This window comes from Centrocercus urophasianus, unplaced genomic scaffold, assembly GCF_019232065.1.
Source record: "Centrocercus urophasianus isolate 14NV4802_14NV808 unplaced genomic scaffold, USGS_Curo_1.0 seq_7, whole genome shotgun sequence".
Classification (NCBI taxonomy): domain Eukaryota; kingdom Metazoa; phylum Chordata; class Aves; order Galliformes; family Phasianidae; genus Centrocercus; species Centrocercus urophasianus.
Genome location: NW_024885310.1, coordinates 5,638,854 through 5,663,285, shown reverse-complemented (window position 1 = coordinate 5,663,285; position 24,432 = coordinate 5,638,854). Strand labels below are relative to the sequence as shown.

Genomic DNA, 24,432 nt, shown 5'->3' with positions numbered 1-24,432 from the left:
CACTATTTTGAGATACTTCATGGTTTATAATTTTGTCTTGCAAGTTTTTCTATTTCACTACGTAATGCTGAGTTATTAACAGCTCTTAAATTAACATTGGCTTCATGAGGTTTTTTTCTTTAGCTGCCACCATTTAAAAACACTCTTTTTTTTTCCTAATGGGTTGTGCAGTAAATCAAACTTAGGGAAACTGGTTATTTATTTTCTTTTTAGACCTTTTTGCATAGTCCTGGATAATTTGTGCTTGACAGTATCTTCTTCAGTAGATTAGAGTCTACTGAAGTCTGCAGAGGTGTGAAATGAATGAAAAACTTTCTTTATGTTTTGAAAGGAAAGAAGCAACCCACACATCTTTTGTCATCATAAATGCCTACCAGTAGCATGGTAATTGCAGCTGTGAGCACTGTGGTTAATTGGTCTGAATGCTGTGACTTTATCTTGTGTTTCAAAGGACCAGTTTATGGTTTAGAAATTGCTGAGGGTGATTTTTTATGTTGCATTAATAATACAGGAAATACAGTGAAGGAGTATTTTAGGGAAATAATTGAGTTAACACTTCAGTCGGGCATTACTGTAGGGAAAGGTCAGTCGTACTGCCAGAAAAAGCTGTGTAGCTTTCTGTTGCTAACAAATCCATGCTCTCATACCCACTTTGTGACATAACACAGAAATGTATACACAAGCAACGATTTCAGAATCACAGAATCGCAGAATGGCCAGGGTTGGAAGGCACCTCAAGGATCATGAACCTCCAGCACCCCTGCCACATGCAGGGCCCCCAACCTCCCCATTTAATTCTAGACCAGGCTGCCCAGGGCCCCATCCAACGTGGCCTTGAACACCTCCAGGGACAGCGCATTTCAGCTTAATGAAGTCAGATTTTTAAGCCACTCTTACCTTAATTGCAGTTTTACTGGTCCTAGGGATAGCAGTTAAACACTTCACTTTTTTCTTTTTTTAATCACAGAAATAAACAAGAGTGAAAATTCATTCCCTATGGGAACACTATGGGACTTGCTATGGATAAACAGTGCAAAAAGAAGCAGAAAAAAATACTTGAAATGTAGAGGAGTGGACAATGCTTTATGCTATGCACTCATTCTTTCAGATGACTGTGAAAATAAGCTGATGTTCTGTCCTTAGGGATTTCTAGATGTTGCTAAAACCATTCTGTGCTGGCATTTTTCTATGCTTTGCTGATTTTATTGCAAAACACTGTTTTTAAGTCATTCTTAAACCAGATAGCAGATTCCAACAAATAGTGCTATTTCAATTCTGAGCAATTCTCAAGTTATCAAATAAATTATAAAAAACTCAAAATGGCTAAAAGTACTTGAGTCAATCAGGTTCAAGAGTGTCTCTGCATTCTTCCCACAATGTGATTTACCTGTGAGTTGTTTGATGAAACATTCATTTTCCATAAGTCTGTACTGCTCAATGAAAGTAAATTCTGGGGGAGGTTCAAAATAATGCCAGTTCTATTGTTTCTACCTTATCAGCCTTTCCTACAGTTTCCTATACTTTTTAATAGGAGTTAAATAATATCACTGGAAATATCTAGGACAGAAGGATCTAGCTGACCTACCAAAATTTTTTAGGGAGGGATAAAACAGATGCCATAATGTATTTCATGAGAGTTTTTGAAAAGTTGAAATGAGTAAAAGCATACGAATAAGCATAGAATAATGAAATTGAAATACTGTTCTTGGAGTAGCATAGAGCTGAGTAGTTCTTGATAGCCTTATAGTAGTGATGTTGTCATTACTTCTTGCAGAAGCTGGCTGTTTGAGAAGGGTATGTAACTGTCTCTCTTGCGAGTTTACATACTAGCAGGTGACATTTCCAGGAGTTGTCCCTAACAAATTGACATCTATTCATTAAAAGTAGTAAAATCTTCATTTAAAATTAGATTCCGATATAGAAGGAATGAATTCATTTCCCGTAATGTCCAGTAACATGTTTTCATTTCTTTGTGGGTTGTTTTTTTTCTTTACAGGGAAGCCACAAAAGCAGACATCCCATCAAAACACATGGAGCTCAGAATCACAGGCACCTCTTATATGAGCGTTGGGCACGGTGGGGAATGTGGTACAAGTACCAACCTCTTGATTTAATCAGGTATTAGTACTTTTAAAAACAGCTTGTTGATACAGAGAGCCTGGAAATGATGCATAATCTATTCTGCTGAACTGTTAATTCTTCTTACACCTTCTGTAAAATTTATTACTGTCAGGTAAGAATTGGACTCTCTACACTGCTTCCTTTGAGTGGTCACAAATGTGCAAGGCCATTAATTTCAGACAAGACTGAATGGAAGTATATATATCCAGATGCAGGGTGAAAATTAATTACAACAAGCGATTAGTATTTTAATGTCATAAATTCCCAACTGTAAAGCAGAGAAATATATTTAATTAGAGTGATGTAACAGTGTTGTCTGGATTTCATCTTTTCCTCAACAATTAAATCACTTTTCCTTTCTGATAGTTTTCACTCCTGATCCAACAGTCATAAATAGTCATTACACAGAGAATTGCTGCACCGAAGGCTGTGGAACTAAGCATGTGCTGACTTCTCATTTTCTGTTCACTGCTACTTCATCTCTTACAGCAACTGATATCCAAGCTTTTAAGATTTAAAGCTGAATCTTCAGCTTGTCTTTTCAGTCTCTGTTAATAATTTGAAATATGACATATTATGTGACGGCTCATCATAAGTGATTTTTATAATAGAATACTTAAGTAATGCAAACCTGTACTGTTGCTTTCTGGAAGCTGTGTGTCTAAGTCTGTATGCTGTGTGTGAATAAACTCTCCTCCATTTAACAATGTTGAAATGGGTGCCTCTATTTAGTCATTGGGAGGAACTGAAAATTGTAGAATACTTCAAATACATCCTTATAAAATACATGTTCTAATAAGTCTACAATTAGCGTGACCAGAATTTTGTGCTAGCCTAAAGTAAAACATTTTTGTAAACTGACAGCAGTATGTACTATAAGCTTGTAATGGTGATTGCTTGTCAGTGTTGCTATACTAATTGTGAAGACAGTGGTTACTGCAAGTTTTGATTTGAGAAAATATATACATTTCCTTTTCATGTAGGCGATATTTTGGTGAAAAAATTGGACTGTATTTTGCCTGGTTGGGATGGTATACTGGAATGCTGATTCCTGCTGCTCTGGTTGGACTCTTTGTTTTCCTTTATGGACTGTTTACGATGGATTCCAGCCAAGTAAGGTAAAATCCCATTTGAAAACATAAAATAACCTGTTGAAAATAAAGAACAACCTGGCACAAGTTAGATCATTTTACTTGTAAATGCTTTTCAGATATTGTAATCATAATAATAACCAAATAGAACGCTGGGTTATTCAATCAAGTGTATCCACTTTGTATATCTGTTTTGCATCAAGGTGAATGCAGAGTGTTTACAGCAAGCACTCTTACCATTGCATCTGCAATGATTTCCATTCCTGCAAGAAGTGAAAGAAATGCTGATTCTAATGTCACATGTACTGCTATGGTTATCATTCCAGTCAAAGCTAATGGGTGAAAAATAGTGACACATTCTTTAATTTTACTTCCATCTTGCCTTTGGCTGTAGGTTAGTACAGTTGTAAATTTCAACTTATGTGTATTTTTTTTTCCCTTCCAACTGTTAGTGGTGTCAAATTTGTGGATGTAAGCTGCAGCCATCTGAGGGCGTTACAACCATGTGAAAGGCTCCTCATTTCCATGTTCCCCACGGTTGTGATTTTGCTCTGAGAGTGGCTTATGTCAGTTTAGAAATAATGACAAGACTGTTACACTGGAGTGCTAACTGTATTTTTAGGAACTGTTTCAAGAGGAAGTGACCTTGTTACAGGTTATTTTCCGTAATAAAGTTATTAATGATCATACAATTATAGCTGTGGCTCCAACCAGTTTGGATGCTCAGGCAGCGTGCACAGTGGAATCTGATTTCATAGGTGATGTTTCCTGGATTTGGAGGAGTATTTGACAGCTCTATGTGGAATTGTCTTTGTTTTCTCTTACACAGGGAGTTATTATGTTCCTCAGTTCTGTAATTAAGGCTTTTCTATTTTACACCAAACTCCAGAGAGCCTTTACAACTTCAGACTGTATAATAAATATATATTTATTATAAATGTAATAAAATGCAATAAGCATACTGGGCAGGAAATGATGCTATCTTTCTCTGCATTAGGGTTGTTTTGAACAATGAATGTGTGTGAAATGCACCAGATGTGAAAAGCAAATAGAGGATCATCCTGTTCTTGAGCACAAGTATTGGAAGTATTGAACTGGGAGACTTACATTCTTCACCTTTTCAATGGCACATTTAAAGCAAGCGGGAGCTTGTCGTTATCTGTTCTCAGGATGTGATACTCCAGGCACTAGAAGAGAAGTTGTAACATTGATACTCCCCAAGAGAAAAACAAAAACAAAAACACAACAGAATTTGTCAGAATTTAAACAAATTAATGGTATACCAAACTTAGAGCTGTGATATGCTTGTGCGGGTGTTGTGTGCTGCTTCTCCCTTGAATACATGTCTCCAGTTTAGCACATTAATAGGAGAAACAGTTGTTTTGCATACAGGACTTTTAGGGTATGATTCTCAGATAGGCAGAAGTAGGCCAGCCTTCGTATTTTCCAGTCCGGTTTTTTTCCCTTGGCTGATGTTGAGCAGCTGCACATGAAACATGCAGGTTCGTGGAGTTTGGTTGTTTCAGGTTCCACGCTGGGGTGCTTCAGTGTAATGTTGGGCTACACAGAAAGCTAAGACCCACCAGGGGCTCTGGACTCTTTTCTAAAAGCAAAAGTCTGAAATTTAGGTCATGTGTTGTATAGGTTTAAGGGGAGGGTGCAGTTATATATTGATATAGCTAACACTAACTAGTATCAAGTTCAAAATACCAATAGAGTTAATACAGAAGCCTGGTGTTCTGTGCAGTCCCAAAACGTTTGTAATCTGGATGTGTTCATTCTAGGCAAGTCATCGCTGGTTTGTGGAGTGAGAATTTGTGCATTCACTTTGACTTATCGTGGCACAGTAGTGCCATCTCTGTGCATTGCTGCAAACAGATTAGTAAGACCAAATCTAGGTATAGGAAACCCAGTTGCAATTAGGAATTTAGGCTCAGTACCAAGGTATCATGACAGTGTCCTCACAGCCACATTACCCCAGATCCAGGATTATTTTTTCACGTGGAACTGAGCATTCATCCTATCAATGTCTGTAATTATCAATCAGTAGATATTAGGAAGTGCTGATTTACAGTATTATGAATTATATGGGGAAAAATAATGGTTTTCATCTGTCTGCAAAACTTGAGCTTGCAAGTGATGCAATTATTTTTGAAGAAGCATGCTTTTCTCAGTAATGCCCATTCACCTCTCAGGATTATGAAGCTGGCTTGAAGGTAGCTATCGTTAACCTCCCTCTAGTGGCTGCAGGCAGAAGAAGAATCACAGAATCACAGAATAGCCAGGGTTGGAAGGCACCTCAAGGATCATGAATCTCCAACCCCCTGCCACATGCAGGTCCACCAGCCTCCACATTTAATGCTAAACCAGGCTGCCCAGGGCCCCATCCAACGTGGCCTTGAACACCTCCAGGGACGGGGCATCCACAACCTCTCTGGGCAGTCTGCTCCAGTATCTTCCTCTGCTGAAAGAAGTACATTAGCTTTCAAATCGGATTGAATCACACGGTGATTGAGCATGAAGAAAGGTGAAACAATAAAATGAGAAGACAAATCCTCCAATACACTGCAGCATCAGGAACTGTGCTATACTGTTGTAAGCAAGTGTGTGTGTTTGCCCCGTGTTTTGAAACATATTTTTCTCCATGGCGATGCAGTTTTATTGAAAGTGATGTGGAATGGAAGATGTTCTTTTTCTTGTATGAGATTGCAGTCAGGCTTGGTAAAATGTTGCTGCCAGGATTTGGCACTGTGGTCTCCCAGGGTGCTTTGGCTGTTGTGTCGATCAATACTTCCAGAGCTCAGCTGTTAAATGAATGCAACCAAGTGAGAAATTCTGAGTTTAAAAACAAAAAACTCCACAGTTGTTTCCAGAATATTTGGAGTGTTTGGATTACATTTTAAAGGCTCAGATATGAAGGAAGAAAAAAGCAGAAAGTGAGTGTGTATGTCTGGTTTCATACACTTTTAAATACATTTTGATCCCTTTACACTTCCTGAGCTGAACTGGGAAAAGTGTGGTTGTTGTGAGAAGGGTTTAATAGACCTTTACAAGTCTTTTCATTTGAGTTCTTTCTTTTAAGCAAGTTTTGTGGCACGTGCATTGCGCATCTTTATATAAACTAAATCTGATGGCTTTGAAGGTTGCTTTGGGCGCCTTTATAGAGATCTTTAATTATCACTGTTATAATTTCGCCAGATATCAACACAGCATGGCTATCCCTGGCAGCTCAATTTGGTGAAATCCACGTTACGCAAAACAAACCAAGACTGTAACTCAAGGTTTAGGGTGCAAAGCACCCAGCATTTGTAATGTTGAAATCAAAGTACACTTGCATTTGGCCTTATGTTTGACAACAAACTGCATCACTGTTTGTCAGCCATTGTATCCCACTGTTGAAAAATTATTTCCTTTGCTTGCATATGTGCAAATGGAAATGCAATCAAGAAAATCCTGTTATGTGGCACACTAAAAGTTATGTACTGCTCTGCTGCTCTGAAATGATAGCTGTGCTCATTCTAGCTTTCGGGGCTGCTTGCAACAATTTCTTAAGTCCACATTATGGTGTAAGGCTTTCGTGAATTAGTGGTTATGATGTGAAGCACAACCTAAGGTCTCAAAATGTCACATCCCGGCAGCTGTGGTCTTTTCTTCACCGTTATGTCGGATGGGATTTAATAGATGTACTCATTTGGAAATAAACATAATCCTCCATATACTATTAGAAGTGTAAATTCAGGTTTTATGAGAAGTAATGAAAGCACAATGTTAATTAAATCAGTAATTTCCTGCTATTTGCTTTATACCATTACTTTCTTAGTATGACATAGGATCATTTCAGGCTTGTCAGCGTTGCTGATGGTGATTGTTAAGGTTCTCTGTTTACTCATCACAGATAAAATTCGCCCTAAAATTCATTTTTGTACTTTTCTTCATTTTGCTTTGCCTTTGTCAGGGCACTTAATTACATAATACTTCTGAATATGAATATATGAGTAGTCCTAATGAAGCCAATGACTTAATATCCCCAAATCTTAGAACCTCTAAGCAGTAGAATGCAGTTTTTAGATATTTTACCCCCAAATTAGGATACTGTTTTGTTGTTATCCCTAAACATAGGTTCTCCCATACATAATAAAAATGCAAAGATTTGAATTGCTAATGCCAGATTTCCCTCTTAGTGGGAATATTTTTATGCTGTGACCCAGTGATTGAAGTGTGTGCACAGCCATACTACGGGACTGACCTGAAGTTGATGTCAGCTTGGATAAGTTGATTGAAATCAGTGATGTCCATCTGCTCATGTTTTGTGTCTTCTATTTCATATCATACATGCAGTAATTTGATTGACAGCTAGGAAACGATGTTTTGTTCTTCAGTTTGTTGTAGTTCTCTGGGAGAGAATGGGATGTTTACAAGAGCAAGTAGTTTAGCATGATGCCCAAAGATATTATGTCAATGATAGGGCCCACAGTTCTAACGTTTCTGGCCTAAGATAAAGGCCAGAATGCCTTTTTATTTACTTTGAGTCAGCTTTGTGGTTAGGCTGTGTTAACTAATAGAGACCACAAATGATGTAGCTTCAGAAAATCTCGAGGATGCTGAAAGCCTTTTAATAACCTTTATTTTCCTATTTTACACTAAAGCAAAGAGATCTGCGAGGCAAATGAAACCATCATGTGCCCTATGTGTGAACGCAATTGCACACTGCAAAAGCTCAATGAAAGCTGCATATATGCCAAGGTAATTATTAGTTTACTGCTATCATGAATGTTTTTGTCTAAAGGCCCACATTCATTCTGCAATGGCAGCCCTTATTGCAGCAAAGATTTCAGATTGTGTCGTTTATGAGTTTTCAGCCTCTGTATTCTGCGCTTCTAAGAATGGAATAATCTGGGAGGTGTGGAGGTGATTCTAAAATTTGCTTTACTTTCTGAGAATATTTTCTTCCTACATCATTATTTCTATCGATTGATAAATTCCCCTGAATTAAAAAAAAATGATAATCTCGGGAGTTTATTCCTACTTTTCTCTATGTTTTGTTGTTCTTTGCTTGCTTGGTAACTAAATTTCTGCTCTTCAAAAGGATTTCTCGAGCATTTCACAGGATTATCTTGTCTATGATGTACTATACTTTGTCAAACTAATGCAAAGAATTAACACAACTAAATATTTTGCTAGTAGAAGCCATCCTTCAAACTTAGCTGATCACAAGTACTTCTGTATACGTGCAGTGCTTTCAGGTGAGCAATATGCTTTGATGTTTGCTATGTTCATGGCTGGAAGAGCAGCCTTGGCATTTTTCTCCAATTTCTTTAGCCCGTAGGACAAGCTTTGCTCAGAAGTCAGGATTTATTTTAGTTATAGAGCTGTGATTGTCTCTGGATCCATGACATCACGAGAACACTAAGCAGTGTAAAAGAGAATCAACTCTTCATTGGATTCAGAAACCTGATTTCAACAGGACTTGAAGTAGAACTCTGAACTTAGAAACTTCATGTGAAGGAGCATTTGATAAACGTGAATTAAATGATCAGTATTTGTAAAAATTTGGCTTTTTATTTTTGTGATGCCACATTGAAAAATGAAAAAGTTGTATTTGAACAACAGCAATAAATACTGCTATAAATGTTATATTTAAGGCTAAACTGTGCTTGGTTTTTACATACTGCTATAACTTTATGGCAAAATAGAACTTTTTTCCTAACTTGAACTACTTTCATAAGTTTTTAAAATGTGCACTGAAGATAAAAGCTTTCTTAATTGAAATGATATTATGCAAAACTTACAACCCATCCCAGAAATCTCTTATTAGATGACAAGCAACTTATGCAGCAAGTTACTGCAGCAAGTTACTTTTGACAGGAAATTAATACACATTGCTATTGGGGCATATTTTATTTTAACGACCTCAGTTAATAAAAAGCAGATTTTGTCTTTCAATTATGTTTATATTGCATCTGGCCCGTGAGTCATGCTTTTTAATGTCACATTTTGGTGTCTGCAAAACTTGTGGAAAGTAATGTAGGCTCCCAGCTTTTTCTGCCAATGCTTTAGCTCCACTAACTAGCCAACCTCAGATGGAAACACAGAAAACAAATAAGTTTTTCCTATTGGGATCTGTATGTTCTGCATCTCCCCTGTCTGGGGCTGATCAGTGTTCTGCATACATGGGTAACGTGTGCTTCATGTGCAAAGATTGGTCTTCAAAGGACAGACAGAAGCTTTTCTTTGGGAAAAAATATGATAACCATCTGGCTACTAGAATGGCAAAAGAAGTTTCATGAGGTTTTATATTACTGTGTAATGCCTTCATTCTCTGTGTTGTCTCCAAAGAAAAGTTCTTTACATCTTCAGTCATCTCTCTCTTGCTAGGAAAGGGCTGGTGTCCATAAGGGCTCTTATCCTGCTGATTGTCCTGTGCTGCTTGAGTTGAGCAGCAAAAACCCAAGCACTGCATCTGCATGGCAACGAGTGAATGAAAGTGATCTGTAATGCTAGAAAGTACAATCTTACTTCAAATGAAATATTGCTTTTTACTTTCTGAAGCACCATTAATAACAGAAATAGAAATATTTTATTTAAAAATAAGGCATCAGATCTGAACTCTGGGTAAAGAAAATGGCATTGCCTATTTGCTTTCTATACCTGAAATGGAGCCTGTCCATGTTTCCCTCTGGTTTTGTTGTTTAGAGAATTTGACTTATTTCTACACCTTCCTCACACACAACCAAATAGCTGTATACAAGGGAGGTTCTTTTTGTTACATTTCAGGGAAACATACTCTTGTTCCGGAATAAGACTTTTGTTACTTATTCTGTTCTTTGGAGCAACTCATTGTATATAAGTATGCTAGCATTAAGTTTATCAAGAAAAGTGAATTTTACTTCCTCAAGCCTGCTTATGTCCTGGGACCTGCCTCACTTATATGAAAGACTTGGGCTCATATTTCTTTTTATTAAAATTGCTGTCAGGGTTTCTTTCATCAAACATTCCTTTCTTACATTTCCCAAGTTTCCCTTCAGAGGAGTACTTCAGAGAAAGCAAAGTAATGCAGGAAAATCATGTACTTCAAATGCTTTTTCTGTAGTTTCTTGCCAGGCTGGCAGACAAAATACAAAAGCTGCGTTTTTCCTTCTTGCTCCTGCACATTTCTTTCATCCCTTCCCTCTTTTTTTCCATGTCTGTATAAAAATACTCCATTACTGTAAAGATTATAATTTAAGGGAAAGTCATGTAATATCTGACTTGTAATCTGAATTGCTGAATGCCCAAGCTGTCATCCTTACCCACTTGATCTCTTTGATTAGCAGAGGTGATCAGCGTGATGCATGGTTGGTTCTTGGGCTGGTTCTGTTCCCAGCACACCTTGCACTGGAGCTCACTGGTAGGGTGTTGATTCGGAGTGGATTTGAAGTGTGTAAAGTGATAGTGATGGTGTGCTGACTGACCAGCATCCTGACTGAGTGTGGTGCTTCTTCCTCTTCAGTTTCTCATCCTAGCATATGCCTTGTTACAAGTTAGCCTGCATTATCTTGTAACATTCTGTGCTTTTTTTCTTATTTTTCCCTTTCTCCAAATTGTGAATTTGAAGGCTGTAGTTTCCTTCCTAATGCTCAGCAGCATCTTAACCACCTTTCATAAGAAGAAACGTAGGTCCGCTATTCCTGGATAATTTACCGTGCTGTCAATTGGCAACATGACCTTGATTTAAAGAGCATCGTATCATTCATTTCAGCTTCCTAAATACAACTTCTTATTATGGTTGGCCTATAAAAAGCTCTGGATTTTTGTTGTAAAAATTCTAATGTATGCACAAGAAAGATTCCTAGGGTGATCCACAGGCTTGCAAAAACTAATTATGCCTTACTTCCTATTGGTAATCTTTGAACCTTACAGCAGGATACATATTCTGCCCCAGAGAGCTTACAAGAAAGAGTGAGATAAGGGATAAATCATGGAATCGTAGGATCAGTAGTAGAGCATTTATGAAGGGAAATTAGATACATTACTTATATTTACATTTCAGAGTTGATTACTTAGAATTTATTGCGTGTTTCTCGGAGTTGAGGGGTACTGGCCTTTCAACAAGGAGAATTTGCTGAGATGTCTGTATGTAAAGTAATTTTATTTCTCTGCCTGCAGAGAAATTGTGGAATAGCTTGGAAGAAGTAGAGAATGAAATTAAGAGACATTAACTAGTATTCATAGGAAGAACAGTGAAACATCTGAAGTAAATTGGGATTGTGAAAGCCTTAAAATAGAAAATGACCTAGAATCCAAGGGCAATTCTGGAGGAATTTTTAGCCTGTCTGGTCACAGAGCATCTCCTACTTGTTGTCAGTGATGTAAGCAGTCTGGCGATGCTTGAAGTGATAGCCTAGAAAAACAGCTCAAATTATAGACAAAAATAGGATGGAACAAACATTGATAATAGAAGCATGCAAGCAGGACTCCCTCCTGCAATGCTTGGCTTTTAATTTCTGCCATCACTTATGTACTCTGGATTTCTTTGGTGCTGAAGTGAAAGTGGCAATGTTGTTTGTTACTGATGTATTTATTTTCTGTTCAGGTTACACATTTGTTTGATAACGGAGGGACTGTCTTCTTTGCTATTTTCATGGCAATCTGGGGTAAGTAAATTTTAATATTTTGTTTTTTAATTGACCTGCCCCTTTTTGAGGATTACTGGATTAAAAGGTTGTAGTTAATAATAAAAATTAAAGAAGGATTAAGTTTCTATTGCATAAACACTTATTTTTTCCTGTTTTCATCCACTTCAATTACTGTGCTAGCAGTGGTTGAAAATAATGCCTTTTATTGCTAATATAATGACTATCTTTAGTGTCTTAAGTGCCCTTAAGCCTGAGTTTTATATCATGCAGGCAAACATGTGGGGTAATTTCATAGAGTCACAGAACTCTTACAGTTGGAAAAGGCCTTTAAAGGTCATTTAGTCCAACTGCCCTGTAATGAACAGAGCTACAGCTAGATCAAGTGCTCAGAGCCTGTGTAGAGAATTCTTACAGAGTGAATGAGAATGCTTTGCAGAGCTAATTAGAGGATAATAAAGATTTGATGATAGATGTTTACAGCAATTTAACTATTTATATTCAAATTCACAGTTGAAATAACACATTCATTGCAACATCACGTGCTATGTCATGGGGAGTGGAGCAGGGTGCTAACCAAGGGGCTGTGTTGAACAGGAATTACCAGTAACACTTTTCTCTTTGAGAAGGTCAATATAATACTGCCACACAAAACAGATGTGATGGTTCCAGCATGAAACATTTAATGGAATTAGTTGTCACTGAAGCTTATAGTATTTTGCTGCTGGAAAGTAAAAAAGACTGGTATTAGGAGCAGGAGATAATTAATTTCACCAATGTAAACATGTGTCTGTGTAAACCCTGAGATAATAGCATCAGGTCACATACATACACATGTCAGAAATGGAGCCAACTATTACAATTCTAAATATTCAAATGACACAACATATCTATATTTACATAAAATATAAGGTAATTTCATAAGACAATAATGTAATAATATTATATATATAATATAATGTAATATGTATAATGTATATAGCATAATGTAATAATAATAATGTAAGATAATATCATAAGATAATGATCATTCTGTTTACAGTCAAGGGTGAACATGTTACAAATTTCAAAAGCTGGCCTGGTAAGAGCTGAAAAACAATATACAAACCTGAAAGATGTACCAGAATAGCACAAACCTTATGCACATGCACGCAGAAGTCATGACTAGATTAAAAATTAGCACAATTGATGGGTATCCTTGGGTTCCCTTCCAACCCAAGCCATACTTGATACTTCTCCATTGGCTCCTACTCTTCCTGTTATAGCCTTGCAATTACTAATAATTAATTGCATAAACTGCTAAAATACACAGTTGCTGCTATGGTTCTGTACTGGTGGAGAGAGCAGTGGCTCAGACGAGGCCAGGAGAAAGGGACACATAAGATGTGCTGGTAAAGCTAAAAGCTGAGCATTGCGTTTTTTTGTATTCTCAAGCAAGTGAATGTGTCTTCATTTTTTCAGTCTGAAAACACTCTGGAAACACTGTCAAGTTCTATCTGAAATGGGAGTCATGCAGATTTCATTACTGATCCCTACAGGAATGGCATCAATGCTCGCTAGGCATTCAATTCTATACTCTTTCAACTACTTTGAAATAGATACGTGCCCTGTTCTTCTTCAGTGTGACATCCACTGTTTCTCTCTGTCGTGTGTGCATGCTTATGATTTATTCACACATTGCAACATTTACAGTGAGTTAGTGAGATTGTTCCACCGGTGTGATTGCAGTCTCCACAATAAATTAGGCATTCTAACATTGTAGTATCAAGCATGTATTCGTATGAGTAGCTATTTTCTGCGCACTCCATTCAATTTGTTTTGTCTTTTGTTACGTTTCTACCTCCACAGCTCTGCCTTTTTCATTTTCTTTCTTTCTAAATATGCCATATTTTTACTCATTAGCTGGACACAGCACATGCTTTTTGAGATATCTATACGTATGGCAGTGCTAATTCTTTCACATTGAGACAATTATTTCCTCTGTCTAACCTTTACAAAACGTGTTGCATAATTTCTACGGATCTCTCCTGTAATGCAAGCAACTAATCAGTTTGACAGATGCATAAAGGCTTGTCCTTTGTTTTTCCCTTTAATTGTAATCACAGTCAAAGGATGAATTTAGTTCATGTTACTCAGTAGTACCATTCTCCCCAGCAAACTTCAACCTCTGGGTAATCCACGTGAAACTAATTCTTTTTGTGTTTCTCTGTGAAAGATAGGGTAGGAAAAATAACGTCCTGAGTCATTAATCAGATAGAAGTAATATTTGGATGGAATAGTTTAACCTCAAGGCCATGAAAGTGCAGGGGAAGAAGGTTGTACTGATGCTAACATAATATTGCAATCCTCATCAGAGATTGTGCTGTTACAATGTCTGCATTCTCGCCCAAAGTTACACAAGGAGGAATTTTACCTGTGTGTTATTTCTCTGTATTATTCCTCCGAAAGCAAGTCTAAAACTCTCCCATGACAACTATAAATTGATCATCTCGTTTCAAAGCAGAAGCATGCCGTTCTGGTCCTGGGCCCTGCTCCTTGTGTGTCAGTGCATCTTGTGACAACAGTGGGAACGTAATCCAAAGCAAGCTTTACAGTCCAGGGAGGGATGATGTCATGCCATTCATACAGATGCACGCATGTGGGTACCCTGCTTTGTCTGCCGTGCCACATATGGCATCAGGAGCAGTCCCAAAACTTGTTTCATATGGTCCAAGCGAGTTACCTAAGTGGAGAACTATAACGGTCATTATGATTGTAGTTAATGTATTGCTTGAAAATTTTTATCTCTGTCACAATTAAGTTCAACAGTGTGTCACAGCTAAATATTTTTATACGTGGGGGCCATGGGGAGTAAAAGGCAAAAGCCACAATTCAACATAGGAGGATCACACGCCCTCCCAGGAGCATCCATTCAGCACATTTATGGATGGTCCATTTCCAAAGCTACTTCCTCATTTGGCTTTCTGGCAGTTTTCAACTGTTACATTTTTAAGCCAGAAAGGACATATTGCTAGACTTTTGTTTTGATTTGATTGTGTGTGAGAAAAAACTGTGTCTAGATTCTTGGTGTTTAAACATTTGAAAATAGGTCTGGGAACATAGCAGGAATGTTTGGAGACTTCCCGGTCACACTTGAGTACAGATTTATACATACTGATAGAAAAGACAAAAGATACCAGATATGATATTCCTTGATATTTTGATATTTAAAAAACAAGTTTGTGAGTAATGATGGGAAAGGAGGACAGAGGCGTGGAGTTGAGGGGAGAATTGGTGAAGCTATAATGAAAAATAAGGGAGAGTACAGTCAGAAAAAAATTAGTTTGACTGGACTGGATGTTGTAATTCCTAATAGTTCAGTAAGCCCAGATGATTTAAATGACTCCGTACAGAAATAAAAGATGACCTTAGGCAAAGCACTCGTGCGGTTTCTTACCTGGACCACTTGTTGTATTACACAGAAAACGTCCCATCAGACAAAATAATATAAATCCCAAAACTACTACACTGATACCAATTATTACTCCTCTTTTGTTGGTTTTGCCTAGGAGAGAAAAAAAAAAAAAAAAAAAAAAAAAAAGGAAGAAAGAGATTTAAATGGCAATAATCTGTATAATCAGGTACTTTGCCTTCTCTTTATAGCAGTCGAGGTTCTTGTGGAGTAAGATCACTAAGCATTTGAAACACTTTTCAGACCGTGACAAAACCTTGATTTTCAAGGCAGTGAAAAGGCGAAGGAAAAAAGAAAAGGCCAAGTGAGTTTTAAAGTAAATTAAAAAAATAATAATCTAATTGCAGAATCAAATACTGTCCTTTAGTTTAAAGAAATAAGCGAGCAACAGTCACTCTCTGAGTGCATTTATTTGTGAGTATTTTAAACCAGCAGTTAAAATTGCAGCCTCTTAATTTCAAGTGGCTAGGTTCTAAAATACTAGTTTGAAAGGCTAAAAGTCCAGAAATGATTTTTGCACCTGTATGGTTAGCAGAAAAACTGCATTTCTCCTCAGATTTCATGAAAATTTCCTTCAAGGTATTTTCTTTCTGTTGGAATTGAACTGACTCTCCCACCTCTTTACTTTTCAGTCACATTATTTAAAAATAGCATATGTTGTAATTATTAGAACTGTGATGGGAAATGTGAATTCTTGATGCTCCATCAGCTCAGTACAGACTGTACTGCGCTGGATATGATGGAGTAGGCTTTCAGTCCTCTGTGAAGAGCTTGAAAGCTAATTGATGGCAAAAATTAGTGTAACTAGTAATCTTTTCTTTGCCTAAAGGCCCAATTTGGAACCGTAGGATAGAGAAGTGCCATGAATGCTCCATTGTTTTCCCAAGCATACTCAACTCGATAATAAACACAAAATGAGTAATTCCTTTGGAAGCATTTAAAAGAAACCACCTTTAGTCATAAGTTTCTGAACTTAGATAAGCTGATGTGCCACACATTTAAAATGTTATTTCTGTACTTAGGCTTTGTTGATCCTCGCTACCACCCTTTGTATTGTATTATTATTTGTTTTTCCATCTTTCACTAGTTCTCCGCACTGAGGAGTGCTAGAAATAAGGAAACTGGATGCTGCTGGATTGTATGTGATTACTGAAATAGTAGAAGTGCAATAAGAGTCAGCCAGTCTATAGATGAAGCGTGAGATAACTGATAAGACTTATGCCAGCGTTTTGCTTTAGGTGAGTTTTAGTCTATTCTAGGCCACCTATTAATTCATCCATCATTATATAGCATCCTGCTCAGTGTTTGTTTTCTAGAAAAAGGTTTGATTTCAGCATTAGAAGTTTATTGTAGAATCACAGAATGACTTGGGTTAGAAGGGACCTCGAAGATCATTTATTTCCAACCCCGCTAGTTAATCCACTTTAGTTAGACTTCAGCTAAGTACTTACCTTTATTGGTATCTTCTTCCTTACACGGTACAGGAGAAGTGTTGGTAGAACTATGCTTCAGGTCTTCTGTCTGCTGAATGATGTTGAGGTTTGATGTAGGACCATCCTGCGTCGTTGTGGGGGACGTCAGAGCAGTGCATGCAGGGAGCGAGGAGGGCATGGTGGAAGGGCCATCACTGGGGAGTGCTGCTGTCACATGGGTGCTCCCTGTCACTGCAGAGCTTCTCGGTGTCGCTGTGAATGGCACGCCAGCAGAAACAGAGGCAGCATCTTTGGTTGCTGTAGAGAAGTCACCCAGTGTTTTAAGTGTTGCTGAGGATATCGAGATTCTTTTCAGCTTTGGGGCAGAGCTGTTTTTTCCATCTTTTGATGCCATAATGAATGTTGAAGGTAATGTGCCATCAGTGGATCTCACAGGTGTGCTGACTGACTGTCTGCTCATCTCTCTTCTGTCTGTTACATTCTTATTGGCACTGGCAGTTGTTGCAGCTTGACTTACAGCAGAGGGAATTAAGGCAAGTAGAAAAAGGAACATGATTCTGCTGGATGGTTGAATGGTATTGCGTTCAAAAAATGTTTTGCTATATGGAGAATGTGCAAGAAATGATTTTATTTTGCAAAACAAAACTAATCAGTTAAGATCCAAATAAGCTTCTTTAGAAAAAGTGTTGGACTGTAGAACACTCAGTAGTTGACATGTTGATGCTGAAAACTTTACAGCAAGTGTTAATGACTTTAACAGTGAGTCAATAACTGCAAAAAAAAAAAAAAAAAAGGTTTCATGTTTCTATAAACAAGCTTCATACTAAGAGTGGAATAATCCCAAACCACTTTATATAAAGCTTTTATGATGCATAGTTGGATTGTGGATTTGAGGCCATGTTTACAGGCAAGGGTGGCTGTACTAAGAGTGTTCTAAAGAGTTATGCTCCATTGTGAAGACTTGTTATTGTTGCAGGTAGCCCTAAAAATGGGCCCATAAGGTTTTATGACTCTGAGCATGGATTATGGATGGTGCTGAATAGGTGAAACGGAAACTTCTAATACAGAACTAGAAGCTTCATATTAAGCATTAATTTTTCAAACACTGTATTGAAAACAGTGAAGAACAGTCATCGTGAAATACCTTGGTCATAGCAGATCCACAGTTCAGTATATCAGAGCAATGGGAGAGTTGCTGGTTTTGGGGCAGTAGTGTTTTTTTTTTTTTTCCCCAGGTTATATTCACTGGTATTTTAAGTATTTAAAACATGTATTTTTACATAATTGGAAAGAAATGTGATTGTGATATGCATTTTGTGAATACAGCTGAGCCTGTGGTAGATGTAGTGTCTGCAAAACTGCTGCATCTATTCAGAAAAACATTTGAATTTCTTATGGAAACATAAAATCTTCAGGACTATAAATTTTAAGGATCTTTCTTTGTATGTCATTCAACTGAACCTTGCACTTTTTACTTCCCTTATTATTGTGGCTAGAAAATGCTTTAATTTGTCTAATAAATTACATAGCTTACACAATTGACACAATAAATTTCTTAATTATTTGTTTCTAGATGTCTGGAGTAACATGTTCAGATTTGCAGAGGTTTCATATGTGCACTCGGCTTTTTAAGCTTTATCAAACCCTTCTATTTAAAAATCGATGGAACAAGCATAAAGCAAAGCCTAGAGTTTATCATCTCCTGATATTCAGAAAGAAGCAGTAGCAAATGGTGGTTCCAGAAATGTACTGGATGTTTTGTACAAGTGGCTGTTTGCTCTGAAGTTCAGATTGCCTTCCAAGGATTAGATGCTCCTGAATTTAATGAGCAGTGAAAATTGCATTTTCAAGCCTAATTTAGCTATTAAACTGAGAAAATAGTTTATAAGCTTTTAGTAAATTTGAAAAACAGTATGAACGTTGCATAGTATAAATGCACTAGCATTGCTTTCTAAATGTGTGTTGTCGTTACAATTAAACAGCACAGACTGTAACAGGGCAGCAGTACCTGTCGTCTCAGAAATTTGGTTTAAGTTGGCATACACCGAGTTTTTCACACCCAGCATTTAAAAGGGACTCTGAACTGACTCAGAGGTATGCTCCATATAGAATTTGGCTGCAGTAATACCTCGTAGCTTCCCAAATGCTGTAGAATAGAGCAGTTATTAATTAGACTCACTATTAACAAGCTTTAAAAATACCCCTCAGACTTACCTTGGAGCTCTACAAACCATTCAAGTGTTGGAATGGTGCTGTGACACAGAGTGCAGTCAGCCAGAGTGCAGTCACCAAAGTGCATGAGCCATGTGTGTGACAGTATCACACTTGCAAGGAATGCACAGTACAGGTGAACTGAGGTGGGGCATTGCTGAGCAACTCCCCTGTTGTTGTGATTGAGTTCTGTCATTACAGGGTTCCAGAAATTGCAGTGTTTATGGTAGGCAGTCCTTATTGCTTCATCCTTTGAACTTCTTTGAACCCTTTGTGAAGGATGGCTGGTTCTATAAGCTGTAGAGACTATTGTTCCGTGTGCAGTACAGCTGTTGATTTAACAAAAGCTGGCTTTCTGTTAGCACAGGTTTTCCAGTTCTATGCTTTGTGAGGTGAATCCTGAAAAAAAAAAAAACCACTCCTTACAATATAACACACAAAAAAAGGTTATGCTAAGAAAAGCATGCTGTTGAATATTATATAAAACAAGGACTAATGTGATGATCTAGCCAACCCGTGATTTTTTTATTGTTTTGTTCTCTGTGTGTATTTATTCTGGACTGGTATGGTATGTGGGGAGGAGTGACTCAGAAGTGTTTGAGTGGGAATGCCGTGGCTCTGTTATCTGCATCCACTTCAGATATTTCAAGAATCAAATGCACATGCTGTTTCATAACTTGTCATCAAGAGAAATGTTGAGTATATGGTATATAAAGAAGATATTCTTATGGGACAACTAGAGGCGTTGCCATGATATGCTGCAGGGAACAAGCAGAAGGATTCCTGTGAATGGTTCTATCCTTTTTATTGCTCCTTTTGGTGTTTGAGGCGGTGGTCCATAAAAGGAAGGAGGACAGAGCCTGATATTGTGGGTTTGGTTTTCTTTGAATCCTGGCATTCTCGTAAAGGAGATTTTCTGCAGTGTGTATCAGCAGACATCCATCTCACATTTATTGCTGTGTCTGGGTGGGCACACATCTAACAGATTGCTCAGGAGATCTGAAAACAAACACCACTAATTTGTGTCCAAATTTGTATCAGATGCAGCATTAACTAAGTGACAAGGAGTTACTATACTAACTTTAACACTGTGCTTTTCACTAACACGTGTTATGGTTCTGATACTGAAGTGTATATATATAAATAGTTCCATGCTATATGAAAATAGCAAGACCTTAAAAAGGCTGCAGTTCTGTTCCAGAGTAATTGTTGCAATTGTGTGAAAGTCAGTGCTGCCCTCAACTTCAGCGCTGGTCTTGTTAGGGGTCACTCATTTGTTAACAGTTCAATTCACCTGCTATTGAAAGCAAAATCTGTTTGCCTGGGTGATGTAAAGCCTAATGAGAAGGTGCTGTGTGTCTCAGTTCTTGGCTCAGTGTCATACACTTGCGTTGCAGTGCCAGGATGCTGGCCCTCTGTTCCTGGAAGGCAAAGTCTCCAGCAGTGAGCGCAGGTGTTAGCAGATGCAGAGCTGTGGCCATATGGAGACAAGGTGTCTGAGTACTCCAGGCAAGGAAGAAAAACATGTTGTTCACCTGTAACCTGTGTGCATTAAGCAGCAGTTTCAATTCTGAAGAGTGTGCTGTAGTAGTCAGTGCTGTAACGAGGTTGTAGGACTGCTTTTATTGCATAGCTTTGCTGCAAAGGAGTCCTAATGAATAAAAAAGTGATGGAGTTTTCAGAAGGTTCTAGCTGTTGCCCAAGCTCTTCAGAGAGGCAGTGGAGAAGGTCCCCTAACTCCTGACAGAAATACCTCTTTGCAGTGACCTTTTAGGAAAATGAGCGCACCACTCATGTTGATGCAGTGCCTCTTTCACAGCGTTTGGAAGTGGTGTGTTCACAGAGCACTCTTGGGTTTTCTGGGCATTGTTCTATTTCTCTACTGTCTGATTTCCATTCATAGTGTTCAACAGCAGCCATTTTTCTTTTGCTCTTTTTGGCAATGAAAAGCTTTTTCTGTCCCTCTTTCCTGTCCCTCTTAAGCATCAAACATTGTCCTCTGTGGAAAGCAAGTACCTCAGGGCTCCAGTTCAGTACGAGCAGCATCCATCAGCGTAAGGAAAGTAAACATAGGGTAATCTGTGAGAGAGAATCTCATGAACAGAAGGGTTAGGCAGAAAGTCTGCCCTATCAAAGCCATGTTAGATCATGAGCATTCCTGATGTTTAGTTTAGTCATCTACTATATGCCTTGTTTTTCTACAGAAGTGACTGAGCGTCTTCAGAGGGGAGATCAGGGTAAGAGATGAGTCAGGGAGAAGTGCCTAGCAACTGGGAGCTGGAAGGGCTCAATGGCAAGGAGAGCAGGAAAGTAAAGGCAAACCAGGAAGGATGCAGGCTTTCCACAGAAATGGCCAGTTGCTTGGTTTCCATTTCACTGACTTGGGAATTTATGTCAGTGGGACTTAAAATTCATTATTTTACTTGTTGTAAATGGGCTTCTTCTTTAACTTCTATGCCTTTGAATGTAACTAAATGAGCAACTTGATTTGTGCCATTGCAAACTGTCAGTAGTTTACAGGTTGGTTCGTAACTGTTTCCATGACCAGAGGGGTGAGGGGACCCACAGACTCATGCTCCAGGAAAGGGAAAAAGGGAAAAAAGAGTAGAGATGGGCCTTAAAGCAAAACATTGGCAACAATCTGAGGAGAAACAAATTGATTTACTAAATAAGATATGGGAATCCAAGATAACACAGTATAATGCAGTATGATACAATACAATTGGAGTTGGAGATAATAAATGAAAGTGTTCAAAAGCCAAAGGCCTCTCTCTAATGCTGTGATGAGATGGCACCCGCAGCAGAGATGAGCTGGGTGACCAAAAAGGGGAGGGGAGGTGATCCAAACATATCAGTTTTGGCATAAGTCTAATGGATATGTGGAGAATGCTTTCTAGAATAGGCTGGCATAGAGGAACATCCGATGCTATTTTAAAGGATGTGTTGTGTATCTCCTATCTGTTTAAGAATGGGGAAAATTGTTTAATTTCTGTATAGCACCTAAGTCCTCAGAGTGTGCATGTTGGGAAAGTATTTTTCTTGCAGAGCTGTGCAAGAAAAGTGTTGTAACGTTTCTAAGTCTCATACTGCATTGGCTTTAACAGCCCTTCCACTGATAATGAGAAAAAAAGGTTATTTTTCCTTTAGGTTATTCAAGTACAAACTATACTTATATTTAAATAGGAGAGTTGTGTACTTTTGTTGTTACAAGCACTCAAAACTTAAATGAAATTGGTGGAAAAGACAAGAACCATGCTTGGAGGGATGTAAGAGCACACTATCACAAGTAATATTCAGGAACAAGTTTCTTTTATTCAGATATCCCTCACTGCCAGGTAGTTGTGTGGGGTAAACTTCTAACTGCTAGTCATTCAGTTTAAAATAACGCGTGGATAAATCATATCTGCAACTATATGTACATATATGTCACTACATTTAGAGGAGTAGTAAAAAAGAAGGAATGTAGAACCATAGGTAGTAGGCTGCCTAAAAGGAAGCAAGTTTTCTCATTCCGTGTTTAAGATCACTGTTTTCTGGGGAAAAGTTGGGCAAAGCCTCATTCTGTAAGGCTCTCATCCAAACCAGGTGTTTGTCCTTTATAGCTCTTGTTCTGTGGAGTAGAATGGGCAACCTCCATGGCAAACTGCAGTGTTTGGAAAACTTAGTTATTCATTGGTTGTAATTATTTTGTTAGGACCTACCACAAACATAAAATTAGGTGAAGGCTATGATTATGATCTTGCACACAGATAAAAAAAATTATTTAAAGACATATCTTAGTAGTGAAGATAATCCAGTAAGAACTGGTGTAACTGAGTGAAGCATCGCTGGTCTTGTTCAAATGGGATTAGAATCTTGTTCTGCCTTTACGGGTACCATTGTGTATATATGCTTTTTTCTTCAGAGAAAAAAACATATAATATATTTGAACCATATAATATATTAAACCATATTACATATATATATATATAATATATTTGAACAAAAATTCAAAGCAAATTAATTTAGGAGGGGTGATGGTGTTTGATATTAACAGGTACCTGTTTGTACCGATACAGCAGAAAGCACAATAAAAAGTTTTAGATGAATGTCATAAAACAGAGCTCCCGTTTTGACTGTATTTATCATGAATTTATTTACAGTTTTCACGTTCCATGGACTGTCGGGCAGAAAATGTCTAAGGAAAGTTATCATGTTTCAATATGTTGATTCTCCTGAGTTCTGCATGGTGTTCTTTCTTTCTTTTGCCATAACTAAATGTAGTTGATGATTTCCACAGCTACAGTCTTTCTAGAATTTTGGAAAAGGCGGAGAGCTGTATTAACCTATGACTGGGACCTCATAGATTGGGAAGATGAAGAGGTAAGATGAAGCAGAAGTAAATCTTTAAATGTTGCAGTCAGCCCTATTCAAGTGTAGATGGGAAAACATAATGCCAGCCATCTGAATTTGCCATTCACATTGTGTTTGCGGTTCATACACTAGTTGTGGAACAAATCCCAGTGTCTTTCTACATTTGTTGAAAGCACCCTTTGAAAAATTTAGTGGATTTTTTTTTTTTTGTTCCGGTTTACAAAGGGTTCTTTAATAGAAATAAAGCGCACAAGCTGTAATAGCCTTAGTAAAGTGATGGATCTTTTCAAAGAGAGTGCAAGTTTAAGCGTTGGTCCACTCTTGGCAAGCCAAGCCAGTTCAGGGCTTCAAGTTTTGGGGCTTGATTGCTGCCTATAATTGACAGTAAAATATATAATATATTCAATATATACTGGGAAAGAGTGGAAGTGTATTGATGTTTTTCCTTTCTACAAGACGTGTTTGTGAAGAGTGTCATAATGGGGCTCTGGATGAGCAGACAGCTCGATTTAGCCACCCAGCTAGGCAAAGATGCCATTACTAGCAGTGAACAAAAACTAAAACTCCAGGGAGTGAAATAATATACATACAGAGGAGCAAGAGCTACCACCAGTGCCAGCACAAATCCCTAATCCTTGGAAGTTCTTAATCCTGTCTAGAAGCAGAAGGAGTGCAAGCAAAGGGTCAGAGAGTGGATTTTAAATCCTTCTGAGAGCAATAACTCACTCTCTGACATTCTGCTATCAGCTTCAGCAATGATCAAGTGATTTTCTTACTTTACTCCATAAATCATAGTGACTATAGCTCTAATGTAACCTAACTATACTGTTTATTCACACGCAGTGTAATTCAGTAGAGACTTTATCATAATGTGCTTTATAGCTTTCCATAGCCTTGTAGGTACAAACTAGTAGCTTTTAATAAGTGCTTTCATATCAGAAAAAGCACCATCATGACTGGCATTGATTTATAGTATTCTTATCAATTTCTGTAGAGAAACTGGTGTTTAAACAGCATTGTGTCCTTTCCATACCCTCACAGACTGGGGAAGGCTCGAAACTTCTCTCTTCTTCATCGATCTCTGGCACCTTTTCAAAGGATTTTCAAAAGAGAAAAAATTGCTTGAAGTGGAACATTATTTAAAAAAAAAAAAAAGTTTT

At 37.8% G+C, this 24,432-nt stretch overlaps 2 protein-coding genes across 9 annotated transcripts in view; one reads left to right on the top strand and one right to left on the bottom strand.

The window, feature by feature from the left end:
- The window catches only part of ANO3 (anoctamin 3), a 194,979-nt gene that overhangs the window by 153,257 nt on the left and 17,290 nt on the right, over positions 1–24,432 (top strand). For all 7 annotated transcript variants that reach the window (XM_042837290.1, XM_042837285.1, XM_042837284.1 and 4 more), the window contains 5 exons: positions 1,997–2,118; positions 3,105–3,239; positions 7,859–7,955; positions 11,785–11,845; positions 23,199–23,281. In XM_042837290.1, coding sequence (XP_042693224.1) covers positions 1,997–2,118; positions 3,105–3,239; positions 7,859–7,955; positions 11,785–11,845; positions 23,199–23,281 — 498 coding nt within the window. The remainder of the gene's footprint in view (positions 1–1,996; positions 2,119–3,104; positions 3,240–7,858; positions 7,956–11,784; positions 11,846–23,198; positions 23,282–24,432) is intronic.
- On the bottom strand, positions 12,812–19,008 carry LOC122170456 (mucin-5AC-like). 2 transcript variants are annotated; one of them, XM_042837291.1, is made up of 4 exons: positions 18,923–19,008; positions 16,727–17,479; positions 15,261–15,368; positions 12,812–14,558 (listed from the first exon to the last, which is right to left on the bottom strand). In XM_042837291.1, exons 2-4 carry the CDS (start codon positions 17,259–17,261, stop codon positions 14,413–14,415), a joined length of 789 nt encoding a protein of 262 aa, XP_042693225.1. In that variant the 5' UTR covers positions 17,262–17,479; positions 18,923–19,008; the 3' UTR covers positions 12,812–14,412. The 2 variants fall into 2 exon arrangements, with proteins under 2 accessions (XP_042693225.1, XP_042693226.1); XM_042837292.1 differs by having other exon boundaries at positions 12,812–14,546.